General features: G+C 41.8%; 1 protein-coding gene across 1 annotated transcript in view; it reads right to left on the bottom strand.

Moving 5' to 3' along the window:
• Positions 1-3,335: 3,335 nt before the first annotated feature.
• The window catches only part of CACNG4 (calcium voltage-gated channel auxiliary subunit gamma 4), a 118,907-nt gene continuing 96,253 nt past the window's right edge, over positions 3,336-25,989 (bottom strand). Inside the window, exons 3-4 of the mRNA XM_027873102.1 lie at positions 10,223-10,363; positions 3,336-6,561 (exon numbers count right to left, since the gene is read on the bottom strand). Of these exons, the coding sequence (XP_027728903.1) occupies positions 6,023-6,561; positions 10,223-10,363 (680 nt within the window). The 3' untranslated portion in view covers positions 3,336-6,022. The remainder of the gene's footprint in view (positions 6,562-10,222; positions 10,364-25,989) is intronic.

Below are 25,989 nucleotides of genomic sequence, written 5' to 3'. Positions count from 1 at the left end.
TCTTCATGGAAGCGTGGGAGACAGAAACACAGACTTCGTCCCTTCTTGGTCACTTACTAGAGCAGCTGGCTTACTTTCATTTCTATGCTATTCAACGTGTTATTTACAGAAACTAAATGGCAGTCAACCTGAGCTTGTTGGTTTATTGTGTACATGGAACAAGATTGAGGGAGGAGGAAATTAGGGTCTAATGGAGGGGAGAAGAATAAATCTCTCTCTGTCTCTCTCTCTCTCTCTTTGACTTTTCCTCTATACTTAGGCTGAGATAGGGCTAGAAAACCAATAATATGGTCACTGTCTGAGAACTTTCCAGAATACATGTAAACTTCTGTTAGGGAAGCGGTATGTTCCAGTGAGGAAAGCACTGGCTTTGGAGTCCGAGTGCGTGAGTTCAAATCTTTCCTTTGAGGCTTACTAAGGTCAAGCCTGGTGCCAGGAAGATTCATCTCCTAGAATTCAAATCTGACCTCAGACATTTGCTAGCTGTGTGACCCTGGGCAAGTCACTTAACCCTGTTTGCCTCAGTTTTCTCATCTGTAAAAAGAACTGGAGAAGGAAATGGCAAACCACTCCAGGATCTTTGCCAAGAAAACCTCAAATGGGGTCATGAAGAGACAGACAGAACTGAAATGACTAATCAACAATAGACAACTTGTGTAGCCAAGGAACTTCAACTCCCTGGAATTCAGTTTCTTCATTTATAAAATAATAATTAGACTGGTTGGTGTTTGAGGTCCTGTCCAGCCTTAGACCAATGATCCTATGATCATATTCTAGAAATCGTGAGACCCCATAAAATTGGAATCTACAAGTCATAGGCCATGGACAAAGTAACTGAAAGTAAGAAAAAAAGTTTTAAAAAAAAGTAACAAAGTAGCTGAAGGGAACCTCGGGGCTGCCAGCCCTGGGACACTGAAGCCAATAGTCTGATCTGTTGTAAGGTAGAATGATTCTGTATCTCGTTTTGGAGAAGTTGCAGCTACTTGTGTTTGGCACTAGAGGGCTCCTAGCCTCACTCACACACTTTCCCAAGTGACTAGGTGTAGCAGCAAGGTGGTACCCTGGATACAGTGCTGGCCTTGGGAGTCAGGATGGCCTGAGTTAAATTCTGTCTCCGACACTCACTAGCTTTATAGCCCTGGACAAGTCACTTAACCTGTCACAGCCTCAGTTTCCTCATCAGTAAAATGGGGATAATAATTGCATCTACCTCGTAGAGTTGTTGTGAGGATCAAATGAAAGAATATATGTAAAGTGTTTTGGAAACCTTAACATGTTGTATAAATGCTAGCTATGATCCTTCTGTCATTTGACAATAGGGTATGGAGTCTCCTATGAAGAAGAAAACTTTTATCCCCAAAGCTACAGCCTTAGCATCTTCTATTTTGTTGATAAAAGTCTGATATCTAAGATATATAGATAACTGACTCAAATATATAAGAACAGTCATTCTCCAACAGATAAATAATCAAAGAACACAAAAAGAAAGCTCTCAAAAGAAGAAAAGTAAGCTATCAACAAGTGTATAAAAAAATTCAGAGAGGATTGTATATAATGCGCAGATCTTTAAGATGGAGTCTCTTTATCCATCTGACCATCTTCAAAGTCTCTGGCTTAGAGCTGCCATCTTGATCCTATATTCCCTAAAGAAGTTTTTTAAGGCACATCCGTGAAATTATGCCACTGACCAAGGAGATTCAACTGTATTTGATGGTGGGCAGTGGTTTAAAAAAAATGCAACTACAGTTGCATTCCACGTAACTTGGGCAAACGTTGGTAATATTTCCTATACCCCTTTAGCATTTTTAGTAATTTTCCAGTCATGTCTGACTCTTCATGACCCCATTTGGGGTCTTCTTGGCAGAGATGGAGTGGTTTGCCATTTCCTTCTCTGGCTCATTTTACAGATGAGGAAAATGAGGCAAACAGGGTTAAGTGAGTTGCCCAAGGTCACACAGGTTGAAGTGTCTGAGGCTGGATTTAAACTCGGGAAGATGAGTTTTCCTGACCCCAGGCCTGGTGCTTTATGCATTGCACCCTCTAGCTGCCCCTATCCTTTAGCATAGATCTATACAAATCTAGTCCTAGGCTGCCTTCTCAGCCAGATCTGCTGTCCTCCCCTGAACATTATCTACGATACAAACAGACTGGACCTTTCATTGGTTGCACTTTCTAGTCTCTCTGCTTTCACTCAAAGTGTCTCTTAGAATCCCCAGCCTCCTTCAAGACAGGGTTAGCTCAAGTGCAGCCTCCTACCTGAGCCCTTTCTTGATCCACCAGTCACAAAGAGACCTTCCTTGCCCCTTAGTACTTTGAATTGGCTTGGAACAGATTCTGCATTTATTTACTTGTGTATCTGTAGCTTGCCTCCATAGAATATTAGTTCCTCAAGAGCAAAGACTGTTTTGCTCCAGTCTTTGTCTTCTTGGTCCCTATCACCCTGCCTAGCACATTGGTACTTGATAAACAAATACTTATTGAGTGAATAATAGCTAGCGTTTATAGAGCACTTTTAGGTTTGCAAATTACTTTATATAAACTATCTTGTTTGATGTTCACAATAACCCTTTGAACTGGGTCCTATTATTATCCCCATTTTACAAATGAGGAAAATGAGGCTGAGAGAGGTTAAGGTTTTTTTTTCCAACAAGCATTTATTAAGTGACTACTACTATGTGCCAGGCACTGTGCTAAGCACTTCACAAATATCTCAGTTTATCCTCACAACAACCCTGAAAAGTAAGTGCTATTACTATCCCCATTTTGTTATTGTTGTTGTTGTTTGGTCGTGTCCAACTCTTTGTGATCCTATTTGGGGTTTTCTTGGCAAAGATCCTGCAGTGGTTTGCCATTTCCTTTTCCAGCGCATTTTACAGATGAGGAAACTGAGGCAAACAGGGTTAAGTGACTTGCCCAGGGTCACACAGCTAGGAAGTGTCTGAGATGGGATCTGAACTCAGGAAGATGGATCTTCCTGACTCCAGGCCTGGCACTCTAACCACTGCACCACCTAGATCCCCACTTCACAGGTAAGAAAATTGAGGCAGAGCCACAGAGCTGAATTGGCTCTCACATCTGTCCTGATTCCTAGTCCTTGGCTTTATCCACTGATCCACATGCCTACCTTAGTGAATAAATCCAATCTTCACCCTCTCTCTACCTCTCCCACCCCAATTGCCCCATTTTCCCCAGAGAGGTAAGGACTCTTTCTAGTTGGAGGGGGTTACCTTACCAACAACCACAGAGACTTGATTTTTTTGTTTCCACACCAAAAAGAAAACATTTGAAAAAATTTTTTTTATTATTATTATTTTTAAAAAGACAAAACCAACAACTGGGAAACAATAGTAGATACAAGATTCACATGGTGCTAAATGGGTAGAACACACATGAGTTGATCAGGGGGTCAGAAGGGAGGATGAGGAAAAACAAGTCTCCCCCTGCGAGAGGGTTAGAGCACCACTGTCTACTCTGTCTCCCCCAGGGGAGCCCAGGCTAACAAGGAAGAGTGAACCAGCTCTCCTCCCTTGCTGGGGTCCACCTACTGAGCCTAGACTGAAATCCAGCAAGGAAGGGGTTAGTGGCAAGAGACATGTCATGCCTTGGAGATGGGTGGGAAAGGAGGGGGCTTAGAGGTAAAGACATCTGAGGGCCAAAGGGTCAGAGCTTCTTTTGCTATCTATCATTGTCCTCCTTTCTCAGTCCCTCACTCTATCCCTTCCTCCCCCATCAGCCAGGCATGTTTTCTTTGCCTGGGTTCATGTAATGGGGTAGAGCTTCTCCCATAACATTTCAGTTGCTTCAAAGCAGAGAATTTGGAGATGACCAATCTAGAACAATTGCAGGGCAGCCTGGCTCTCTTGACCTCAGAGCAAAAGCATACGGACATTGATAGAGGGTGAGGGTCTACAGATCAGAGCTGGCAGAAAGGATCCTGATCTGACCTGGATATAAGATGGTGTTGGTGAAGTTGGCCCAATAACTGAGAAAAGGTTTTTTTTTTCCAAGATAAAACCCTCACCCTTCATTTTTTGTTGCAGCAAAAGCAGAGACACTATCATACAAATGCCAACTTCAACTTGGAAAGAAAGGATTACAGCAAAACACAGAGAGGAAACTAGTATCTACTGTTTATCTTACTAACACAGGGAACAATCAGCTGGAGGAATTGCACCTAGAAAGGGACTTACTCTAGCAGGTGCAAAGGAAGATGGTGTGAGTGTGATGTCATAATGAGACAGAATGGACCAAATTCTGTGCCTCCTTACTCCCATGGAGCTGAGCCATTAGTTATTGGGAGTTGTGAGCCAGTAGCTGAGGTAAGAATTTGGTGGATGTTTTGAAGCACATCTGCTGTGTTCAGAGATGGCAGATCAGGTTGTATTGTCTCAAAAAAGTAGGAAACAATTTATTTTTAGAAAGCACAAAGGCATGTTTATATAAAAAGGGGGAAAGATCCATGTCTTTCTTTTGAACTTGGACATACTCTACTTTTCCCTCTTCCTTCAAGGGAAAAAAAGAGGAATTAGGAAAAGTAAAGATTGTATCAATACGTTCCCCCACCTTGGTTGTATTCTGAAAAATAAAATGAAATATTAAGTTTTTTTTTTTAATTTTCAGAGCCAGAAACAATGAGTGTTTCTGCCCATTTTTCCAAACTTCCTCCATTCAGTCCTCTCAGATTTTAACAAAATAGATTATAATGATGTGAGTTTTTAAAGGGAAAGAACCAATCAATCAATAAGCATTTATTAAGTACCTACTATTTACCAGGCACTGTGCTAGATGCTGAGGATACAAAAAAAGGAATGGACATAACTTGTTCCCCTGGCATATATTTGTAATAAAACATGTTTAATAAACCTATTGAGTGGGTTTGTATCCTCTGTATTTCTCATAGCATCATTAATATATTAACTCTAAGTTCACATATCTGGACAAACATTCTCTATGCCAAACACTGGCTAGATCCAAAGAGAAGCACTGCAGACATCCACTAAGATTAGCTCTGCCTTGGCCTGCAGAGAGAGGCAAAGGGGTGGGATCCATGATCCTGCCCCATGTTCTTTCTTTCACCTTTTGTCTGGATAGCTCTTTCCATTTCAGCCATGCCTCCAAATTGAGGCCCAAAGTCACCTTTGCAAAGGCTGCTTGGAATATTTCCATTCGAACATCCAGTTGCTTATTTCCTTCCTGGTGGCTCAGTCCGTTGCTCTCCTCAACTTGTCTAGGTCTCCAAACTCAGTCACTCAGTGCTTGTGAAATTCCAGGCCAGCTCCCCATCTTCCCTAACTTCCATTAATGGAGCTGGGGCCCTAGCCACAGGCATTCTGGGAATACCAGCTTGGTGCTGTTCTTTTGTCCTCTGCTCAAAAGTTTTCAATCCAAGTCCACTTGCGAGAGAGAGAGAAAGAGGTGGAGGGGGGGAGAGAAGGAGGGAGGAGAGGGGGAGAGAAATTGAGAAAGCAGCTTTGGTTTCCTCTTCTCCATCATAGAAAGCAAGTGAAATACTGTTCTGAGGAGCAGCAGTGACCTCCACAATAGCCCTCCATTGGAGTGTAGCGGGGAGGCTCTCCAGTGGTTCTGGGTGCTATTAAGTATAGGTCCATGGAAATCCCATTCTTCTGTAAAGTTATGTTTTCAAAAGGAGATAATGGCTCAATTTTGTGTTCCAGCATCAATAAGACTGAGTTACCCCAGAAGGCTCAGGTAAGCACTTTTGCCTTCTTCTGAGGCTGACTAAACCTTAAGGCATTTGGACAACCTCCTTGCTTAAAGTCAGCCTTCAGCTTCTGATTGCTGTTCATATTCCAAAATTCCCAGGTCCTCATTTGTAAAAACTAGCACTTGATGTGTTTTGGAGATCAGGGAAATTTTTTTGTTTCTGTTGAGTTTTTTTCTTTTTTTCTTTTTTCTCTTTTGGTCTTTTTGTTCTTTTAAGGATCTTCCTGTTTGATCAAAAGATCCATCGTAGTAAGGAGATGAGAATTCTTTTTAAGGGGAAGGAGATCCTGCATTCTCCTCACACAGGCGTGGTCCGCCGATTAATCATGCTGACATGAAATCCTTCCTTCAACTCCTTCTGCAGGAAGTTGTGAACCTGGAGGAAGCCAGCCTCTTGCTCTGGATTGTAGCTTGCTGCCGTGGTCACTTTCAGGGGCTCCCTGGATAGGGTGTACATGGAGATCTCCCCCATGGGGATGGAACTTGAGATCTTCATGCTGACAGGGGAGACATCCCTGGAAGGAGAAGCCTCCGTGGATTGGGAACTAGATCTGGACCTCCTCCTTCTATACCTGTAACTTGGCATTCTGGCATAAGGGGAAGAGGAAGAAGTCTTAAGGAACTCCCGTTTGGTCTTAAATCTTAACTCCTTATTTTTCTCAATGTAAATGTTTACAGCCAGGACGCCTATGGTCTCAGCCACAATGAAAGACAGAGCGCCAAAGTAAAAAGACCATCCATAGTTGTAATGGTTTTTTTTGTCTTCATCTCTCTTGTCACTTGGGTCGCCTGCGTTGCTGGAGATATAGACGATGATTCCAATGATGTTACTCAGACCTGAAAGGGAAAGAAGAAAGGAAGAAGAATGCCAAATGTTGGAATCCAGACCGCTGGATCATTAAGATGGCTTGGGAAGTGATGAGCAGGGGATCTTTTGGATGAGGCAAACAGAGATTCTACACCAGCCAGAGGAGGCCTAGATTTCAACTTCCTGTCCTTTTTGGCACGTTCCAAAATGTCCCACATAGACATAGTTTGTCTTTTAGTGGTTCCCTGTCCCCCTTTGCTTCTCTTTACCTCTTTATTCAACAGATCATATTTGTTTGCTAAACCACTGAGAGTCTTGGATACCTGTGTTATTGTCCTTCCTCTGCTACTAATACCATGTATGATCTTGGAAGTGGGGGAGGGGAAGTAAGTCTCTTTTCCTCTTTGGGCCTCAGTTTCCTTACCTATAAAATGAGTCCTGAATGACTTGCAAAAGTCTTTTCTAAATTAAATGTTCTATCACATTTTTCAACTTTCCAAGGACATTTCCTTATATACCTCCTGATTGGTTCCCTGTCTCTCTAGCCATGCCATTCTTTAGTCTGGTTCCACCTGAGCTAAATCCTCCTTCATAGGCTAAATCTCTCCATCCCAACTACACAGATGCCTACCAAAGGGTACCACCACACTTCTTGGCCACATGCATGAACCTGTCCAGTTTTGTTCCCATATCCTGCACTAGCATATCTAGAATCTGTCGTTTTACCCTGGATAAAAGTGTAAGGATGGGTTATATACCTTAGACCTCATCATCTCTTTGAACTTTGCTACCTTCAAGAACCCGAGCTTGGAAATTCTATTCTCTAATGGTAATCTCCTATCCTAATCCTCAATCTGTCCTTTGCTCTCATCCTAACTGTTCATCCCTTGATCTTTCCCTTTAGCTGAATCCATTTCTCCCACTCTGGTTTTTCTTGCCTCCAAATTCAGCTATGCTTCTGTGGTCTGATATTTTAATGATTCTTTAGCTACTACTTTAGATTCTCTCACTCATGATCTCTCACCATTCTCTTGACCTGTTAATACTTGAGCCCCATTTTCATTTGATGCCTCTATATCTGCTCCTGAGTTGAGCATTAGAGCTAGGAGAAGCGACAAGCTCTAAATTCTAACAGCATTTTCAGGTGGATCATTACTGCTATTTGGCAAACCTACTTTACTTTTAGATATTCAAGCTGTCTATACCTGATGTCTTTACTTCCTCATCACACATTCTCTCCTGAAAACCTTTAAATCTAGCTTTGATCCTGATCACTTTATGTACATTGTTCTCCCAGAGGTCACCTCATCACTAAATACAGTGACTGTTTTCTCTATCCTCATTCTTTTTGACCTCTATGCAACAATCATTACTGTTGAAACCCTCTCTGATAACCTCACCTCTGTTTCTGAAAGCGACACTAACTACCCACTTCCAAGATCTGCTTCGGCTTCTCTAATTGATTGTCTCTCAAGTGCCTTCAGCCCTGGCTCCTTTTTTTTTTGGTTCCTTAACAGTGGGTGTTCTCACTTTAAGGTGTTGTCCTCACTCTTCTTCTCTCTATATACTCATGGTCCTTTCCCAATCTCATTCATCATCATCATGACTTTTAACTGCTCTTACCCCTTACATGCTACCTGTTTGAAGCCCAGGTCCTCCATGAAACTTTTCTGTGTCTTTCTGGCAAATAATGACCTTTCCCCACTTCAGATTTACACAGTACTTTGCTTTAACTCCTCTTATGCACTTATCATGGGTTATTTGGAATTATAGTTATTTATATAAATATGTGATATCGCTTATTAGACTGTAAGCTCCATAAAGCTAGCATCCACATCTCATTAAAACATCATATGATCCCCACATCTCCACCAGCTATTTTGCCCCAATAATATATGTATACACACATACATATATGCATGCACACATATATGTATATACACACACGTGTATATACATATACACACATGTATATGTATATATACACATACATATATTTACATATACATATATAAAATATGTGTGTATTTATGTATAATATAGTATATAATAATATAATATTATTCTCCCAATCTTCCAGATAAGAAAATTGAGACTCAGATAGTCTTGTTTCATTTGCTTAAGAACATTAGAAGTAGGATTTGAATCCATGTGTTCCTAGCCCTGAGGCTGGCTCTCTATCTACTACACCATGAATAATTGCTGCCCTCTTCATCAACCCAGACCACACTGCTGTCCCTGATTAAACTCCCTAACACTAATCATATTGTTGACACTGACCACACATTCCTGTACACAGACTAAAGACTTGCTCTTTCTGCAAAAGATTATATGGCTCCAACCCTGGTTGTATTACTCAGCAGTGACTACATTCCTCAATTCTGACCATACACCCTTGTCCATGTGTTGCTTTGGGTCATAGGGAGAGGGGGAAGGACAGAGGGGGAAAGGTAGGGAAAAGGGCAGATGTAGGTAAGAAGAGTGAGGAAGAGTGGTGCTCCTGAGAAAGGGAGAAGAATTAAAGTTTTCAAAAGGACACAATTGAACATTGTTTTTTCTTCTCCACCCCACTCCCACCCCAACCCCACGTCCAACCTATCCCACAAGATCCACCCACATGTAATACTGAAGTTAATAGGATGGAAGAAATCTCTGAGTATGGTGTGATTTAGGGGAAGGAACATGGATCTGGAAGTCAGGAGATGGGTCCTAGTGGCTCAGCCACTAACAAACCTTGAAACCATGGTAAATCTTTTCAACTCTCTGGGCCTTATTCCCTGATGAATGAGGGGTCATTTATTCATCCAGTGAGTCCTTTTGAGCACTTAATTAATACTTTATGTCTTGACTAGAAGAGTTACGAAGTTCAATGAGAGAGAATAGAATCATAAAATGTGAGAAGGGCCTTCAGAATATATTTATTAATCAAACAAACATTTCTTAAATGCCAACTGTGTCCCAGGTACTCTGTTAGGTTCTGCAAATACAAAGATGACAACTCGAGCCTAAAGAAAGGAGCTTACATTATATTGGGAGGAGATATGTATAGAAATAAGTAAGTATAAAAATGTGCCAAGTGATTTCCATCAGTGAGGGAGGGAGGTGAAGGGAGGGAGCAAACAGATAGGACCTGTACCTAGACAGAAGTTAGGGATTCTAAGAGGAAATGGTGAGGAAGGAGCAACGAGATGAGAAATGGAATGTTGTGCACTAGGAATGGCGAGTAGCTCAGTGTATGAAGAAGAGTAATAAACCTGGAAAGGTGTGTTGGAACCTGGATGTTGAAATGCAGAATGTCGAATATTAGTGCTGAAGGGGCCTTAGAACTCATAGAAGTCCAACTCCTTTCTTTAACTGATGAGGAAACTGCGTCCTAAGAACAGAAAGGGATGGCCCCCCAGGTCATGGAACTGGTAAGCAGGGACTAACACCTGTAGTAGATGACGATGTATTCGAGTGCTGTTGTTATAATTTTTTCCTGTTAGGTTTTCATGGGAATCTGTGCTGGGGGTGGGGGTAGGATGGGGTGGGGAACACTATAGGAGTGTTCGATACAGAAAGGCATTGGTCTTATTTTAGCCAAGTGAACTGAGAAGACACCAAAAGGTGCAAGGTTGGCTCTGCCTGTGCCTGTACTTGCCCAGCTTTCTCTCAGCGGGGAAGAGGATCAGACGGAGAGAACGTATTTACCTGCTGCAACGAATAGGATCCCCGCACTGAGGATGATGTTGTTCTTGCTGCTGTAAATCCTCCCAGCACCGATGCAGAGGCCTCCCAGCAGAAGAAAGACGGTGCTGAGGATGGGGAACACACTGGAAGCCCTAACGATACCTGCAAGAAAGGATGGCAGGGACGTCAGGAAGCAGAAGAAGAGAGAAGAGACAGCGAATTAGCTGGTTTTCTTCCAGACCTGGAGTAAAGATGAGATTATCCACGGAGATGCTGCGGCCCCAGTGACTGTTCTTTGGGTCAGAATTTCTCACCGGGGCCCCAGTTTCTCTATATGTAAAATGGGGGAGGGAGGGTCATCATACCTACCTTTAGTGTTGGGAGATAAAATAAGATAATATGTATTTAAAATGTGTTGGCAATAAACTGTATAAAAATGCAACGAGTAATTACCCATTCTGCATTTGAAAAGATCTGTAACCTTATTAACATTGTCTATTGGCAGGAAAACTAAGAGGGGGAGGCAGAAGATGGTTGCTTTTCCCTTCTATTCATTAAGGTTCCAACTTTTTTCCTAAACTCTACTCTAATCATCTATCCAGGACTTATAGAAAGGTACTAGCTAAGTGTATAAGCAAAGTATGTTACACATTAGTGACACCTAATGTATTTTTCTTTCTTTTTAAAATTTTTTAATGGTAATTTTTATTTATTTTTTTGTTTTCAACATTTACTTCCACAAGATTTTGAGTTCCAAATTTTCACCCCATCTCGCCCTTCCCCCCTCCCCAAGATGGCACGCATTCTAAATACCCCTTCCCCTAGTCTGCATTCCTTTCTATCTCTCCCCCCCTTCTCTTATCCCCTTCCCCTTCATTTTTCCTGTAGGGCAGGATGGATTTCTATATCCCATTTCCTGTATTTCTTATTTCCCAGTTGCATGTGAAAACATTTTTTTTAAACATGTGTTTTTAAAACTTCGGGTTCCAAATTTTCTCCCTTCCTCCCTCCCCACCCACCCTCATTGATAAGGCAAGCAACTAAATATAGGTTATATATGTGCAGTTATGCACAATGCTTCCATAGTAGACATGCTGTGAAAAACTAACTCTATTTCCCTTAATCCTATCCCACCCATCCATTTATTCTATTCTTTCTTTTGACCTTGTCCCTCCTCAGAAGTATTTGCTTCTGATTACTCCCTTTCCCAAACTGCCCTCCTTTCTATCATTCCCCTACCTTGTCCCCTTCCTCCCCCTGTTTTCCTGTAGGGAAAGACTGATTTCCACACCCAATGTTATTCCCTCCTTAAGTCAAATCCTATGAGAATAAGATTCATTCATTCCCTCTCGCCTTCCCCCATTTCCCCTCCACTGTAAGAGCCTTTTCTTTTCTGTTTTTTTTTGTGTGGGATAATTTACCCCATTCTACCTCTCCCTTTCTCCTTCTTGTAGTATATTCCTCTCTCACCCCTTAATTTTATTCTCCAGATATGACCCCTTCATTTTCAACTCACCCTGTGCCCTCTATCTATCTATCTGTATCTATATATACATACATATAATTTTTTCCCCTCCAACTACCCTAATACTGACAAAGGTCTCATGAGTTACAAATATCATCTTTCCATGCAGGAATGTAAACAGTTCAACCTTAATAAGTCTCTTATGATTTTCTCTTTCCTGTTTACCTCTTCATGTTCCACTCGAGTCTTGTATTTGAAAATCAAATTTTCTATTCAACTCTGGTCTTTTCATCAAGAATGCTTGAAAGTCCTCTATTTCACTGAATGACTATTTTTTCCCCTGCATGATTATACTCAGTTTTGCTGGGTAGGTGATTCTTGGTTGTAATCCTATCTCCTTTGCTCTCCAGAATATTATATTCCGTGCCCTGTAGTCCCTTAACGTAGAAGCAGCTAAATCTTGTGTTATCCTGATTGTGTTTCCACAATACTTGAATTGTTTCTTTCTGTCTGCTTGTAATATTTTCTTCTTGACCTGGGAACTCTGGAATTTGGCTACAATATTCCTAGGAGTTTTCCTTTGGGGATCTCTTTCAGGAGGAGATCGGTGGATTCTTTCAATTTCTATTTTGCCCTCTGGTTCTAAAATATCAGGACAGTTTTCCTTGACCATTTCTTGAAAGATGATATCTAGGCTCTTTTTTTTTGATCATGGCTTTCAGATAGTGCAATAATTTTTAAATTCTCTCTCCTGGATCTATTTTCCGGGTTAGTTGTTTTTCCAATGAGATATTTCACATTGTTTTCTAATTTTTCGTTCTTTTGGATTTGTTTTACAGTGTCTTGATTTCTCATAAAGTCACTAGCTTCCAATTGCTCTATTCTAATTTTTAAGGAAGTATTTTCTTCAGTAAGCTTTTGGACTTCCTTTTCCATTTGGCCAATGTTGCTTTTTAGGGCATTCTTCTCCTCATTGGCTTTTTGGACCTCTTTTGCCATTTGGGTTAGGCTATTTTTTAAGGTGTTATTTTCTTCAGTATTTTTTTGGGTCTCCTTTAGCAAGCTGTTGACTTGTTTGTCATGATTTTCTTGCATCACTCTCAGTTTTTCCTCTACTTCTTTTACTTGCTTCTCAAAATCCCTTTTGAGCTCTTCCAAGGCCTGGGACTGATTCATATTTTTCTTGGAGGCTTTGGATGTAGGAGCTTTGGCTTTGTTGTCTTCTTCTGGTTGTATGTTTTGATCTTCTTTGTCACCAAAGTAAGATAATATAGTCTGACTCTTTTTGCGCTGCTTACTCATGATCCCGGTCAATTCCTTGAGTTTTAAACTCTTTGTTAAGGTAAAAGTCTGCTTCCAATGTGAAGAGTGTACTGTCCCAAGTTTCGGGGGTTTGTACAGCTGTTTTCAGAGATACTTCTAGGGACCTGTAAATTTTCAGTTCTTCCAAGGTGGTATGATAAGGGTGAGGTGTTTTCTCTCTACCCCCACAACAAGCTCTACCACGCCAGCACTCCTCTTCACCCCAGGACTGCCCCTCAGAACTGTGACCCAGATCCAAGCACCAGTAAAGCAAGAGATTCCTGCCTCAGCACTGGCAAAGAATCCTTGCAATCCCCCTCTAATCAGCCACTTGATTCCCCCTCAGTATGTGGGCCAGAAGCTCAGGAAAATGCCACGGCCCCAGGCCAAGCCTGAGAATTGTGGCTGAGACCTAGCTCCTCTCTCACCACAGTCACAGACTTTTCCCACTGACCTTCTAAGTTGTCTTTGGCCTTGAGGGGTTGAGAAGTCTGGAAACCGCCACAGCTGCCTGCAATTCAGTCTTCTGAGGCCTGCTCCAGGGTCCCTGCGGCCTGCGCGTCCACACCGCACTGCGCTCCTCTCCCCACTCGGAGTGATATACGTTTCTGATCAACCATCCAGGCTGTCTTTGGCTGGAAATTTGTTTCACTCTGTCTTTTTGTGGGTTCTGCTGCTTTAGAATTTGTTTAGATCCATTTTTTTAGGTATTTGGAGGGCTTTGGGAGAGAGCTCAAGATAGTCACTGCTTTTCCTCCACCATCTTGGCTCCGCCCAGCCCCAATGTATTTTTCTAATAAAGAAGGAATGAGTTAGTGGTGATTCCAATTTTTTGAAGTTGAAGACATTAGATATCATAGCTCACCAAACCAAGGGAAGCAACTTGGTTTGGAAAAGAACTAGACTTATCTATATGTCAGGGGACACTGCTTAATATTCCTCTCACTGTACCACTCAATCTTCTAAAAGGAGAAGATGATGACTAATTGGAGGAAAAATCTGAGCCATACATATATGGCTGACCAGAAGATATGGGGCATAAGTGAGTTTCTCAGTGAAGCTCTGAGGTGAAGGTGAAATACCTGTTCAACAACCCCACAGTAGTTTATATTTTAAGTTGTTGTTGTTGTTTATCCTTCATTTTGAAGAGAACCAGTGACATTATGGGGTGATGTCTTGACTTGTACATGAATTTGGATTTAAGTGAGGCAGAGTTGCACAAAATGGCCAGCCTCACGCTCTCTTCCGGAGTCATCGATATCCAGTGGCAAGACAAAGGCTGGACAGCTGGCAATGGCATCTTCGATGTCTGACCAAGCTCTAAGTATTCCACAGTTCCTGCTTCAACTGTCTTTATGGCCTTTGGAACAAATTGTTCTCATCTGCCCATTCTGCTAAGTCTACACAGGCTTGGGTTAGACATGCCCCTAACTCATCAACTGTTGGTTACCCTCAACCTTGTTTAACCCATCTGCTGGGACGATCTACTGTGATGTGGCCTCTTTTCATGCTACAGCTTCTTGGAGCCACAGGTGAGAACTGGGTAACAGGTGGACCCCAAAGGTGGATGAGCAGCCCTGAAGAAGGCTCAGCAAGCCCTCATACCAGAGGTGCTAGTCCTCCCTGAACACTCCAATATTTGAAATATCAACTTCCCAGAAGAGTATAACAGGCATCACGGGTTACTATTTCATGTTTTAAGTATTTGTCTACATGTACTATGAATCTATTGTGTTTTAAGTAATTCTTTTGTGGTAAAGGAAATAAATAGCTGTCCTAGACCCAATCTACTTTGTGTATCTAGTACCTTTTTAGAAGAGATCTAGTTAATCCCTTTTGGAGGAGACATGAGCTGAGCCTAAGCTTTAAAAGATTTTCTTTGGGCCTTCTTGGCTAAAGATGTAATAAACCAGAGAGTGAAAAAAGAGCCCAATCCCATAGTTATGGAGTCAGGGTTCTCTAGGACATGAACCTTGTGTTATGAGCCCAAAGCTGGGACCCCTTAAGGGGAGAAGATGTCTCCTCTCCCCCAGCTCTCTAGGTGTAGGATTTACACTTAGGAAAAAGCTTTTCAATTTTATGCAGTTGAAATTATTCATTTTGTTTCCTATGATCACCTCTATGCCTTTAGTTAAGAATTCTCTCCCTAGAGGCAGCTAGGTGGTGCAGTGGATAGAGATCCAGCCTTGGTGTCAGGAGGACCTGAACTCAAATCTGACCTCAGACACATAACACTTAACTAGCTGTGTGATCTTGGGCAAGTCACTAAACCCCGATTGCCTCACCAAAAAGCAAAAGAAAAAAAAATTCTCTCTCTAGGCATAGTTGTGAAAGTTATCTCCTTCTCTTCTCTAATATGTTTATGATAACACCTTTTATGTTCAAGTCATGTTTCCATTTAGAGCTTATTGTGGTATATGGTGTGAAATGTTGGTCTAAACCTAATATCTGCTGGACTTCTTTCCAGTTTTCTCAACAGTTTTTGTCAAAAATTGAGTCCTTCTCCTTGTAGTTGGTGCCTTTATGTTTATCAAATACAAGACACTATTATGCTTCTGTGTCTTGTGCATCTAATTTGTTTCAATGATCAACTTTTCTATTTTTTTAACCAGTACCAAATAGTTTTGATAATGCCTTTTTGATAGTATAGTTTAAGCTGATGCAACAAGCTGATACCCCTTCATGCCTGCTTTAAAAAATATTTTCCTTGAGATTCTTGATCTTTTATTCCTTCAGATTATTATGTTTTCAGTTCTACAAATTTACCCCCTGGTAATTTGACTCATATGGCACTAAATCTGTAAACTAATTTAGGTAATATAACTTTCATTACATTGGCATGGCCTAACCATGAATGATTAATGTGTCCAATCAGAGGCAGGGGGCCCAGGGCCAGGTGTAATTTGGCAGTGTGAGTTCCAGGGATGAAGTGATCTTCCAGGATGAGGAAGTTTCTGGGGCCTGTGAAATGTATGGAGTGAGGCTATTCAGGAGTGTCTTATTTGAGGAATAGAGCAGCTAAGTGGTACAGTGGATAGAGCACTGGGCCTGGAGTCAGGAAGGCCTGAGTTCAAATCCAGGCTCAGACACTTACTAGCTGTGTTATCCTGGGCAAGTCACTTAACCCTGTTTGCCTCAGTTTCCAAATCTGTAAAATGAGCTGGAGATAGCAAACCACTCTAGTATCTTTACCAAGAAAACCCCAAATGGGGTCATGAAGAGTTAGACATGCCTGAAAAATGGCTGAACAATCAATGTGCCAGGCGCTGTGCTAAACACTTGGGTTTATTGTTTGGTCTTGATTTTCAGGGAATCTAATGATTTTTGAAATTATTTTCTAGGTCAATTGTTTTTCATAGTAGATACCTCATTTCTTGTTTTCTTTTTGAATTACTAAATTCTGTTTATCTCTTTTTTTAGGATTGTTACAGTTTGATTATTATTATTATTATTATTATTATTGTTTTGGTGAGGGCAGTTGGGGTTAAGTGACTTGCCCAGAGTCACACAGCTAGTGTTATGTGTCTGAGGCCAGATTTGAACTCAGGTCCTCCTGACTCCAGGGCTGGTGCTCTATCCATTGTGACACCTAGCTGCCCCAATTTGATTATTTTTTTCTAAGCTTTTTTTTTTTTTAATTATTTTCCATTCTTTAGATCTTGTTTTAGCTCTTTTGGAAAACTTTTAGCCAAGCTACTTTTTTTTTCCTGGGGTTCTACTTGTAATTATTGTATAATTAATTTCTTCTCATGATTCCTCTTGGAATTCTTTTACTCACAGTAGTTCTTCATTCTTCTGAAACTTGTCTTCTGTTTACTTATATCTTCAGCCTTAGTTCCTAGATTTGGACTACACCAGGACCACGCTCTCCTTCTCTCACATATTTGGACAGGGTGGTTAAGTCTAGGCCTCATCTTCCACTGTAACCTTCGGGTGAGATGACACTGTACCTGGGGCTAGGTTTTACAGTAGTCTAGATGCCATCACCCGTGGCAATTTCAGATGGGATGGCTGCATCCTGGTTACTTTCCTTACTGTATAGTCCCTGACTAGTAAGCTCTCAGAGGTCAGGCCCTGATTGCTTTAGCAGTAGTTTTAGGACTGAGAGCTGAACACAGAGCTTGTGACCTGCTTCTGCTCTCTGCTACAGTCCTCTTTCCCTCTCCTCTTTCCCCTTTCCCTCTTTCCTCTTCTCTACCTCTCTCCTTCCCCCATACCTCTCCATCTTTCTCCTTCTCCCACCTCTTCTCCATTCCCCACCATGGACTTTAAGCAAAAATTAAACAGATATTTTGGGTTTACAAGGATCAATAGTTATATCACTTTTAATGGCTTAGAAGAGAAAGTGTGCATTTAAAATAGAGACTAAAGTTTCCTTAGCCCCAGAGGAAGCAAGGAGAATAAAGTCAGTAGACACAATTACTATTTATCTTGGAAGAGCCCCTGATATCCTGATCACACTGGCTTTGGGCCCCATTTTCTAGAAGTCGTGACTGCTGGCTGCAGCCTAGTTTTGATCTCCTGACTCAGTCATCTACAGGAAGGTGTGGGGCTTTGGACCTAACCTCTTGGTGAAACCTAGGCCAACTCTGTCTCAATGTCACATCAGTTTTTGCAACCGTTAACTGGCACCATTAGCTGGCATCTGGAACATTTGTAGCTTTTGTGTCATCTTCTGGTGCAGTCCTAGACTGAAGGCGGGACCTCTCTGATGTTTATTTTCATTTTTCTTAAATCTTTATTTCCTATTGTACTCTTCTTAATTTTCCTGAAGTGTATTTCAGAGGATATGGACTTGGGTGAAACTTTTGCTGGGAGATCTACTATTGGCTTTCTCTCAAATGCTTAGAGATTCCCTCTTAGGTTCTCTCTGGGGACATGTCACACTTCTGCTAGTGAGGCAAGAGGAGAAAAATGCCTCCAGGGCACCAAGCAGATGCTGGGGTGTGGGGAGGAAGCAGTAGTTCCAGGGGTGGGAGCTGTAGTTTGGAACAGCAGCAAAAGGGAGGGGGAGGGAGCCGAGGGTAATTGGGAGCCTAAGGATGAAGTCCAGAGCTTTGCTGCCTCTGAGATGCGCCAGAGCTCATCTCTCCATCTCCAGAGAAAGAAATAACCAAGCTGACGCCCATTGATTCTTTGGAAGATGTGGGTGAGAAAAAATGTATTGGGGGGCATTTTTGAAGGTTCTTTTAAGGCAACTGGGCTGGTTTGTGTCCTTGTTGCTTTTGAAAGGCAGAGTTTGGGGAAACAAACCAACCAACCAGAAAGAAGCCGGCAGGACAAATGCCTTGATGAGGGGAGGGAATTGTTCAGGACCAATCTAGACCTTTCCGGGTAGGAAATGATTTAAGCTACTTCTCTATATCAGATTGGAAATGTGACTGAGAATAGCTTCCAAATGCCACTCCTTACTTCACCTTCCCTCCTTTGGGCAAGAGCTTCCCCAGCACAACATGACCCTTCTGGGGCATGGTTTTCTTTTGAATGCTGTCAGAAGCCTGTGAAAGGAGCAAACAGCCTGACCAAAAGTGGCTGTTCACTTCCAACTTGCAGACAGCTTCTGGCGTGATTTCCTTTGATTAAATAAAGAAAAGGAAGGTTTCTAGAAATATCTTGGGTTTGGATACTTTGGGTACTTTTCACCAGTCTTGTGATAGTCTAATCTGTCCCCCTCCTTGGCACTGTCTCATCTCTAAAACAGGGATATTCTTTCTGTCTCTCTCTTTCACTTTCTTCCTCCTTCCTCTCTCTTCTTCTCTCCACCTCCTTCCCTTTCTCCTTCTCCCTTTCTCTTTCCTCCCACATAAACTCTTCCTTCCACTTTTACTTCCCTTCTCCTTCTCCCCTTCTCTCCTCCTGTTCTGTCTCCTTTTCCCTCTCCTACACTTCTTCTTAGCTTTCTCTCTCTTTCCTTCTCTCATTTGCCTTCTCTCTTTTTTTTTTCCTTTTTGCTAGGCAATCAGGGTTAAGTGACTTACCCAGGGTCACACAGCTAGTAAATGTCAAGTGTTTGGTCTGAGGCTGGATTTGAACTCAGGTCCTTCTGACTCCAAGGCCGGAGCTCTATCCACTGCACCACCTAGCTTCCTCTTATCCCACTCCAGCTTCCACTCCCTTTCTGTCTCTCCCTCTTCCTCTTTCCCATTCCTCCTCTCACCTTTTCCCTCTCTCTGTTCCCTATCCCCTCCTTCCCCCCTACTATATAGATGTATGAGTATTTAGTAAAAATGACAAAACAGACATTTTGGGCTTCTGTTGATCAACAGTTACATAACATTTAATGACTTAGGAGAGAGAGTATGCATTTAGGATAAAGACTAAAGCTTCCTTAGCCCTAGAGGAAAGCAGGTAGTTTAGTCAATCGATAACCTACAATACATTCAGCTTCCCCAGAGAGAAGAGAGGAAAAGAAAGAGGGGAAAGTGTGGACCATCTCTCTTCTTAGTCCTTGGTCTATCAGGACCAACTGTAGATTTTCCCAAATCACGGTTATATCACCTTACTTATCATGTACCCTGGCTTGACCCCTGCCATTAGTTCCCTGTCTCTCTCATGCATTAAATTCTTATTGTGCTTGTTATTATGCTAAACTCTTGGGAAACCCAAGGGTCCTATATGGAAATTGCCTTAGTGTTAAGGGCCTTTGAGCTCAAATATCAAAGAGTTTGTTGAATAAGGCCATATTTTTATTTCCTTTCACTTTGTAAAGGGGGTTGGATTTGTATTATTATTAATTGACATTTATATAAGTGTTTTCAGGGTTGCCAAACATTACACACACACACACACACACACACACACAGATGGATAGATAGATCTAGATCTAAATCTCTCTATATAAAACTTCATTTGATCCTTCCAACGACCTGGTGAGTGCTACAGTTATTATCATCTCCATTTTACGTATGAACAAATTAAGAATGAGAGAAGTGATGTCACTGACCCAGGGTCACATGGCTAGTAAGTGCCTGAGGCCCACCTTAAATCCAGGTGAACGGTCTTTATTTCTTCTCTGTGCTCCACTCCTGGCTCTCTAGAATTTCTCTACTATGCCCACCATGCTCTATCCCCATCCTTGCCCCTTTCTAGCTATCTTTTATATATTGTTTTCCTCCATTAGACTGTAAGTCCCTTGAGGGCAGGGATTGACTTCCTTTTTGCTTGTATTTGTATTCCTAGGCTTTGCACAGTGCTTGGCACATTTTCCAGTCATTTTTAGTTGTGTCCAACTCTTCATGATTCCATTTGGGATTTTCTTGGCAAAGATACTGGAGTGGTTTGCCATTTCCTTCTCCAGTTCACTTACAGATGAGGAAGTGGAGGCAAACAGGGATAAGTGACTTGCCCAGGGTCACATAGCTAGTAAGAGTCTGAGGCCAGATTTGATCTCATGAAGATGAATCTTCTTGATTCCAGGCCTGGCACTCTATCCACTGTGCCACCTAGCTGCCCACTTAGCACGTAGTAAGCACTTAATAAATACTTCTTGACCTGGCAAACTTTTCTATGTCATGCTGCTGCTATAATAACTTTTCAAAATAGCATTTTTTCATCTGCTACATCTTTTGAGTCTCATAACCACCCTGTGAGGGTAGATACTCAAGGTATTATTTTCCTATTTTGCAAATGGGGAAACTGAGGCTGAAGGAAGGTAAGTAATTTTTCCATGGTAGCGTAGCTATGAACTCTCAGAAGCAGGGATCAAACTTAGGTCCATCTAACTAATTTTCTTTCTATCTGCTATACTGTTATAGAACCATTAACCAGGTGAGAGAAGAATCTTCCTGAGGACTCATTTGCTTGCTTGGACAGTAACATCTGATCTCAAAGAGGCACAGTCAGTCAGCTCATTGCTTGAGGGACTTTTTTTCGGTCATTTGGAATATTAGGAGAGGCAGTGGAGTGTGTGGAATGACTAAAAAAGTTCATGACATGGTATCAAGAGACCTTGGTTCAAAACCTCTCCATGACATTTTATTAGCAATGTGACATTAGGTAAATTGTTTCATTTCTCTAAGTTTGTGTCCTCATTCAAATGTAGCACAACCTAACTCACACTCACAGGTTGTGTTGGAGGGGGAAACTACCCCAGATTTGAGTTAATCAGTGGGTATGTTCTCTAAACAAGTAGCCCCCACTGGTGTATTCAACCATTAAATCATCCAGTTGGTACAATTAACAAAAGGCATTTACTGAAACAGCATAGTAAGAATAATTGCAACAAAATATTACCACCAGAAACTTGGGGTGAACTCTCTCACAATACATGGCATCAGTAGGAAGAGTAGTAAGCACACACATGTAATGATATACTAGTATTATTGAGCTCCTTAATGGGACACAAGTGGCCAAAGCCACCCACTCTAGATCCCTATGACTTTTCATGTGATTTTCCCATGTTGCTCCTCCAGGGTGTACTGTCTCTGTTGGTCTTCTGGGGCTTGTACCTCTGTAGAGTTCATCTGGATTCTCTGAGACTGTTTTATGAGCTGCTCTGATGTAAGAGCCATTGTAGATGAAGCAAGGAGAGAAATCTCCTTCCCTCCTCCCTCTCCCCAAAAAGATACTAGGGAAAAAAACAAGATTCCCTTTCAAAAGCTGAGTTCTTCCTCTATAGGTAGCTCTCTTCTTTACTGCCAGGGAAGACTTGGTTCTCAGAGCTTGCTTGTGTTTTTAAAAGCCACCAGGGGCAAGGCTGAATCTTGATTAATGCCAAGTTGACAGGAACTTCACACCTCTTAAAGGAGCAAATAAGTGTGAACATTGCTTCACATTTCCTTTACACGACCCATAAAAGAGTGAAAGGAATGAACCCTTTAAAATTTGCAAATATATCACTTAGGGTCTGAACCACTCAAGGTTTTACTCCTTTTACAAGCTGTGAATGGAACCATTCAAAAGTCTGAAAGGAGTAAAATCCTAACACTTCATTTTTTTCTGTTCCCTACCCCTTTTACGGCTGTTGGAAAAAGGGCTCAGTTATTCAGGAGTAGTCAGATCAATCTCCTTCTCCACATAAAGAAAGAGGACAATAATTTTTACACAGCCTATCTTTCTTACAGAGTGGCAGTAGAAGAAGTGCTTTATAAACTTTTAAAGCACTATCTAAACATCAGCAGTCATTATTGGCTTCACTCTAAAGTTCTGGCTGTGCAAACAGTAGCACATCGAAATAACCACATCAAAACAATCCATTAAATTGGATAGATTTGTATATTTTTAAACTGGGTGAGTACTACCAAAAAGAGCTGAAGTGTGTGCACTATCTGGAAGGTGGAAGAAAGCCCCTGGACTCTGAAGGCATTGATGGCAGGCTAGCTAATAGAGGGACAAAGACAGCTTTGGAAAGGAATGCTGTCCCCGAAAATTCCTCTCTTTATGAGGAACAGTCCTTCCCATCTCTCTTTTGAATTCTTATTCCAGCATGAGCAACTGGAGATACCTAGGGGATTTTTCATATGTGCTATAAAATAATAGAGGGTTGCAATAACAATCCAGTAGTTTCTTGTTGGCTTCTTAAGTAGAAAGTTAAGAGAAAATGGAAGGGATTTGATCACTGAGTCATTTATAGCTGGCTGGCAAAAACATAGGCGTGGCTTACCTAATGTTATTAATTATTTTTGTGAAAACAGGACATCAGGTGAAAGACCATAGTGTCCATAGGAACACTACTGTTATGCATGGGCAGTTGTCAGGGAAACATTATGAAAGGTCTGCCTGATGTTAGGCAGGGTTTTGTTAGAACATGTTAATGACTGTTTGGCAAAATGATGTTCCACTGCTTAGCACAGTGCCTGGCACATAGCTGGTGCTTAATAATTGCTTGTTGACTGACTGCTGAACATAAGGCTATGGGGAAAGGGGTGGTTTCCTGGATTCACTGGATATTATGAATATATCCTTGGACAATGTACCAACATGCAATGACATTCAGAGTCTGGGCATGTAGAGAACACCACTTCAAGAATTCTTTACTCATGGACAGATATTTAAGGGAATTATAATTTTTCTTGAATGTGAGGAAACAGGGATATACAAGGAAATGAACTCCAAGTGACCTGGATTAGAGTCCTGGGAAACCTGCCAGGTATACACTCTCTTGCACTAACTCCTTTAGTCACTGCAAATATATCAGACCAATAAACCCTCCAGGCCTTGCTCCTATAACCCTGGACAGCCAAGACTGTCAGATGGAAACTGAGAGATCATTTGGCCCAATCCCTTCATTTTACAGTAGAAGAATCAAGAGATTGCTGTCAAACGAAGAGGTTGGCCCAGATAATCACTCATCCCTCAAATCTGATGACTCGAGGATTCTAAGATTGGTAATAAAAAGAGAAAAGAAGCAGGAATCAAAAAACAGGCAGTCTAACTCCAGTGGGTGTCACCCTGAGGGGGAATTCTTGTCTTTCTGAACTAGAGATTGTAGTATGTTGTTCAGTTTACAAACCTCGGTTACATGGCAAACAAACTTTCCTATTTTTGCTTCCATGGGATGGAAAAAACACGTCCCTGCGGGGAATGAGCTCTTAGTAGCCAACATCAGGAAGAGAAAGAGCGGAAGCATTGGGGCAAATCCAGTTCCCTGATCTCTCCCTTCCTCCCTCCTTGTCCTCAAGTCTCTTTGATTGTTAATGAATCTTCTCCTCCCAAAAGAGACTACTTAAGGAGATGCCTTCACAAATGAGCAGTGATTACTACCGTTGCTGTCACTATCGTTTTACTGGGGAGAAAATCACTCCTGCAAGCCCTCCCTCTTTCCATCTCTCCGTCTCCCCTCCTCCATGATGCTGGGACTCTGGGATCGGAGGACTCAGCAATCTGCAGTCTTCTTCCTGAAGAACTTAGCTCTCAGAAGTGTATCTCTCCATTGCACTATAGGATGGGTATAACCTGATACAAAATGATGTAAAAGGAATGTAACCTGAGTAAAGGGATGATACCAGAGGGAAGGGGAGATCAAATTCAGTTTTATTGTTAAAAAAAAAAAAAAGAAAAAAAAGAGAAAAGAAAAGTTGAAGCTACAATGGTGGGGCTTGCTTTAAAATATTCACCCAGAGGAAAGGAAATAGAGCAAAAAGGGGCAATTCTGGAAATAAAAGGGAAGGGAGAGAAAGCAAAGGGAGATTTGATTCAGGTTGAAAAAAAAAGATTGGAGACAGCAATGGGGAACTTGTTTTAGAATATTCACCTAGGGGAAGGGAAATAGATTGGTTGAAATATTGGCTAGTGTTTCACCAAAACCAACTCATGAGGCCAAGCTAGGTAGAGTGTTCAGCATCTCTGACCACTGGGGTGATGGCTGCCCTTTCCTCTTGGTAGGTGGGTGTGGGTAGTGGCTGGAAGTGGAGGGGTAGGGTATACAGTAGTCATGGAAGAAGGGTGGCTGGTAGAATGGATGTGGAATTCTTGGAAACCTGAGGTATGCTGTTTTGGGCCTGAGGACAGGAGGAAAATGACTCATCTATTCCCTGGTCTCTTGGACCCTCCATAAATGTATATTGGTGAGAGTGAGAGGGAAGGAAAAGAGGAGGGAGACTGAGCCAGAGGCTGGAAGGTTGACCTGATTGTTCACATTTCTGGGGCTGACAGAGATTGGTTGCCTGGTTGGAGCTGTCCTGTCCCAGGGCTCCATGGGAACGACACTAACATTCTATGTCACTAGATGATTCATTGCAAAAATCCATTTTTTTCCCTTTTTGGAAAAATTACCCCTAAGCAGGTGCAGAGTGAATTACTTTTGCTCAAAGGGGCCTGGTATTGATTCTCCATAAGTGAGGCTGAATCTACTATATCCTGAGGTATGCCGCTGAGAGAGACTCTGCATGTGTCTGGACATTTTGCTGTGAAGACAGCGAAATGACTTTTAGATGTTACTGTCCTTTCCCTAATTTCTAGATTCTTTCTCTGCTGGTGTGTTTCCCTCCCCCATTTTCTTCCCTCTTTAGCCTTCTAAAGTTCTATTTTAATGACAAAGGATAAGATAAGGGTGAGCTTGGACCAGAATCCATCATAGGCTGCAGAAAACTGAAGGAAATATATAGAATTTGGGGGAATGGGTACTAACCTGTCGAAGCAACCAGATAGTTGTGCAAGTACTCAGAGATACAGATATTTGGACAGAATAGCACTCAGTTGATGCTTTAAAAATATAGTAAGCTTCCAAGGGCCTGGTACTATTAATGCTAAAGGGGAAAGCAGACTAGACATCTCCCCCCAACCTTCACACTCACCTTCCTCACATAAGACTAAGGTGGTATTGACCATTTGCCATTCAATTAGTCAATAAACATTCATAAAGGGCCTCTTACGTGCCCATCTCTATGCTAAGTGTTGGGGATACAAACCAGTCTCTCTGAAGTTACCAATGATCTCTTAGTTGCTAAATCTAATGGCCTTTTCTCAATCCTCATTCTCCTAGACTTCTCCGAAGCCTTTGACATCATTGATGATACCTCCTAGATACTTCCTCCTCTCCAACTTTTTGGGATACTTCTTTCTTCTGGTTCTCCTCCTACTTATCTGACCACTCTTTCTCAGTCTTCTTTGGGGGATCCTTCTCCAGTTCACGCCTTTTAAATGTAGGTGTCCCACAGGGTTCTGTCCTGGACCCTCTTCTCTTCTCCTTCAATACTACTTCACTTGGTGAAAGTCCCATGGATTTAATGACTATCTCTATGCTGACAGTTTTCAAATCTACCAATCCTATCCCAGTCTCTCTGCTGACGTCCAATCCCGCATCCCCAACTGCCTTTCAGATATCTTGAACTGGATGCCCAGTAGACATCTTAAACAACATGCCCAAAACTGGAATCATTATCTTGTTTCTGAAACCCTCCCCACATCCTACCTCCCCTGTCACTATAGAGGGCAATGCCATCTTCAAAACTCCCCCATATCTAAGCTATTGCCAAGACCTGTCAATTTCATCTTTGCAATATCTCTCTCTCTTTTTTTTTTTTTTTGCTTTTTGGTGAGGTGATTGGGGTTAAGTGACTTGCCCAGGGTCATACAGCTACTA

Source organism: Vombatus ursinus, unplaced genomic scaffold, assembly GCF_900497805.2.
Source record: "Vombatus ursinus unplaced genomic scaffold, bare-nosed wombat genome assembly UNPS02014801.1, whole genome shotgun sequence".
Lineage (NCBI taxonomy): Eukaryota > Metazoa > Chordata > Mammalia > Diprotodontia > Vombatidae > Vombatus > Vombatus ursinus.
Note: the sequence above shows the minus strand (reverse complement) of the source record. Positions and strands in the feature narration are given on the sequence as shown.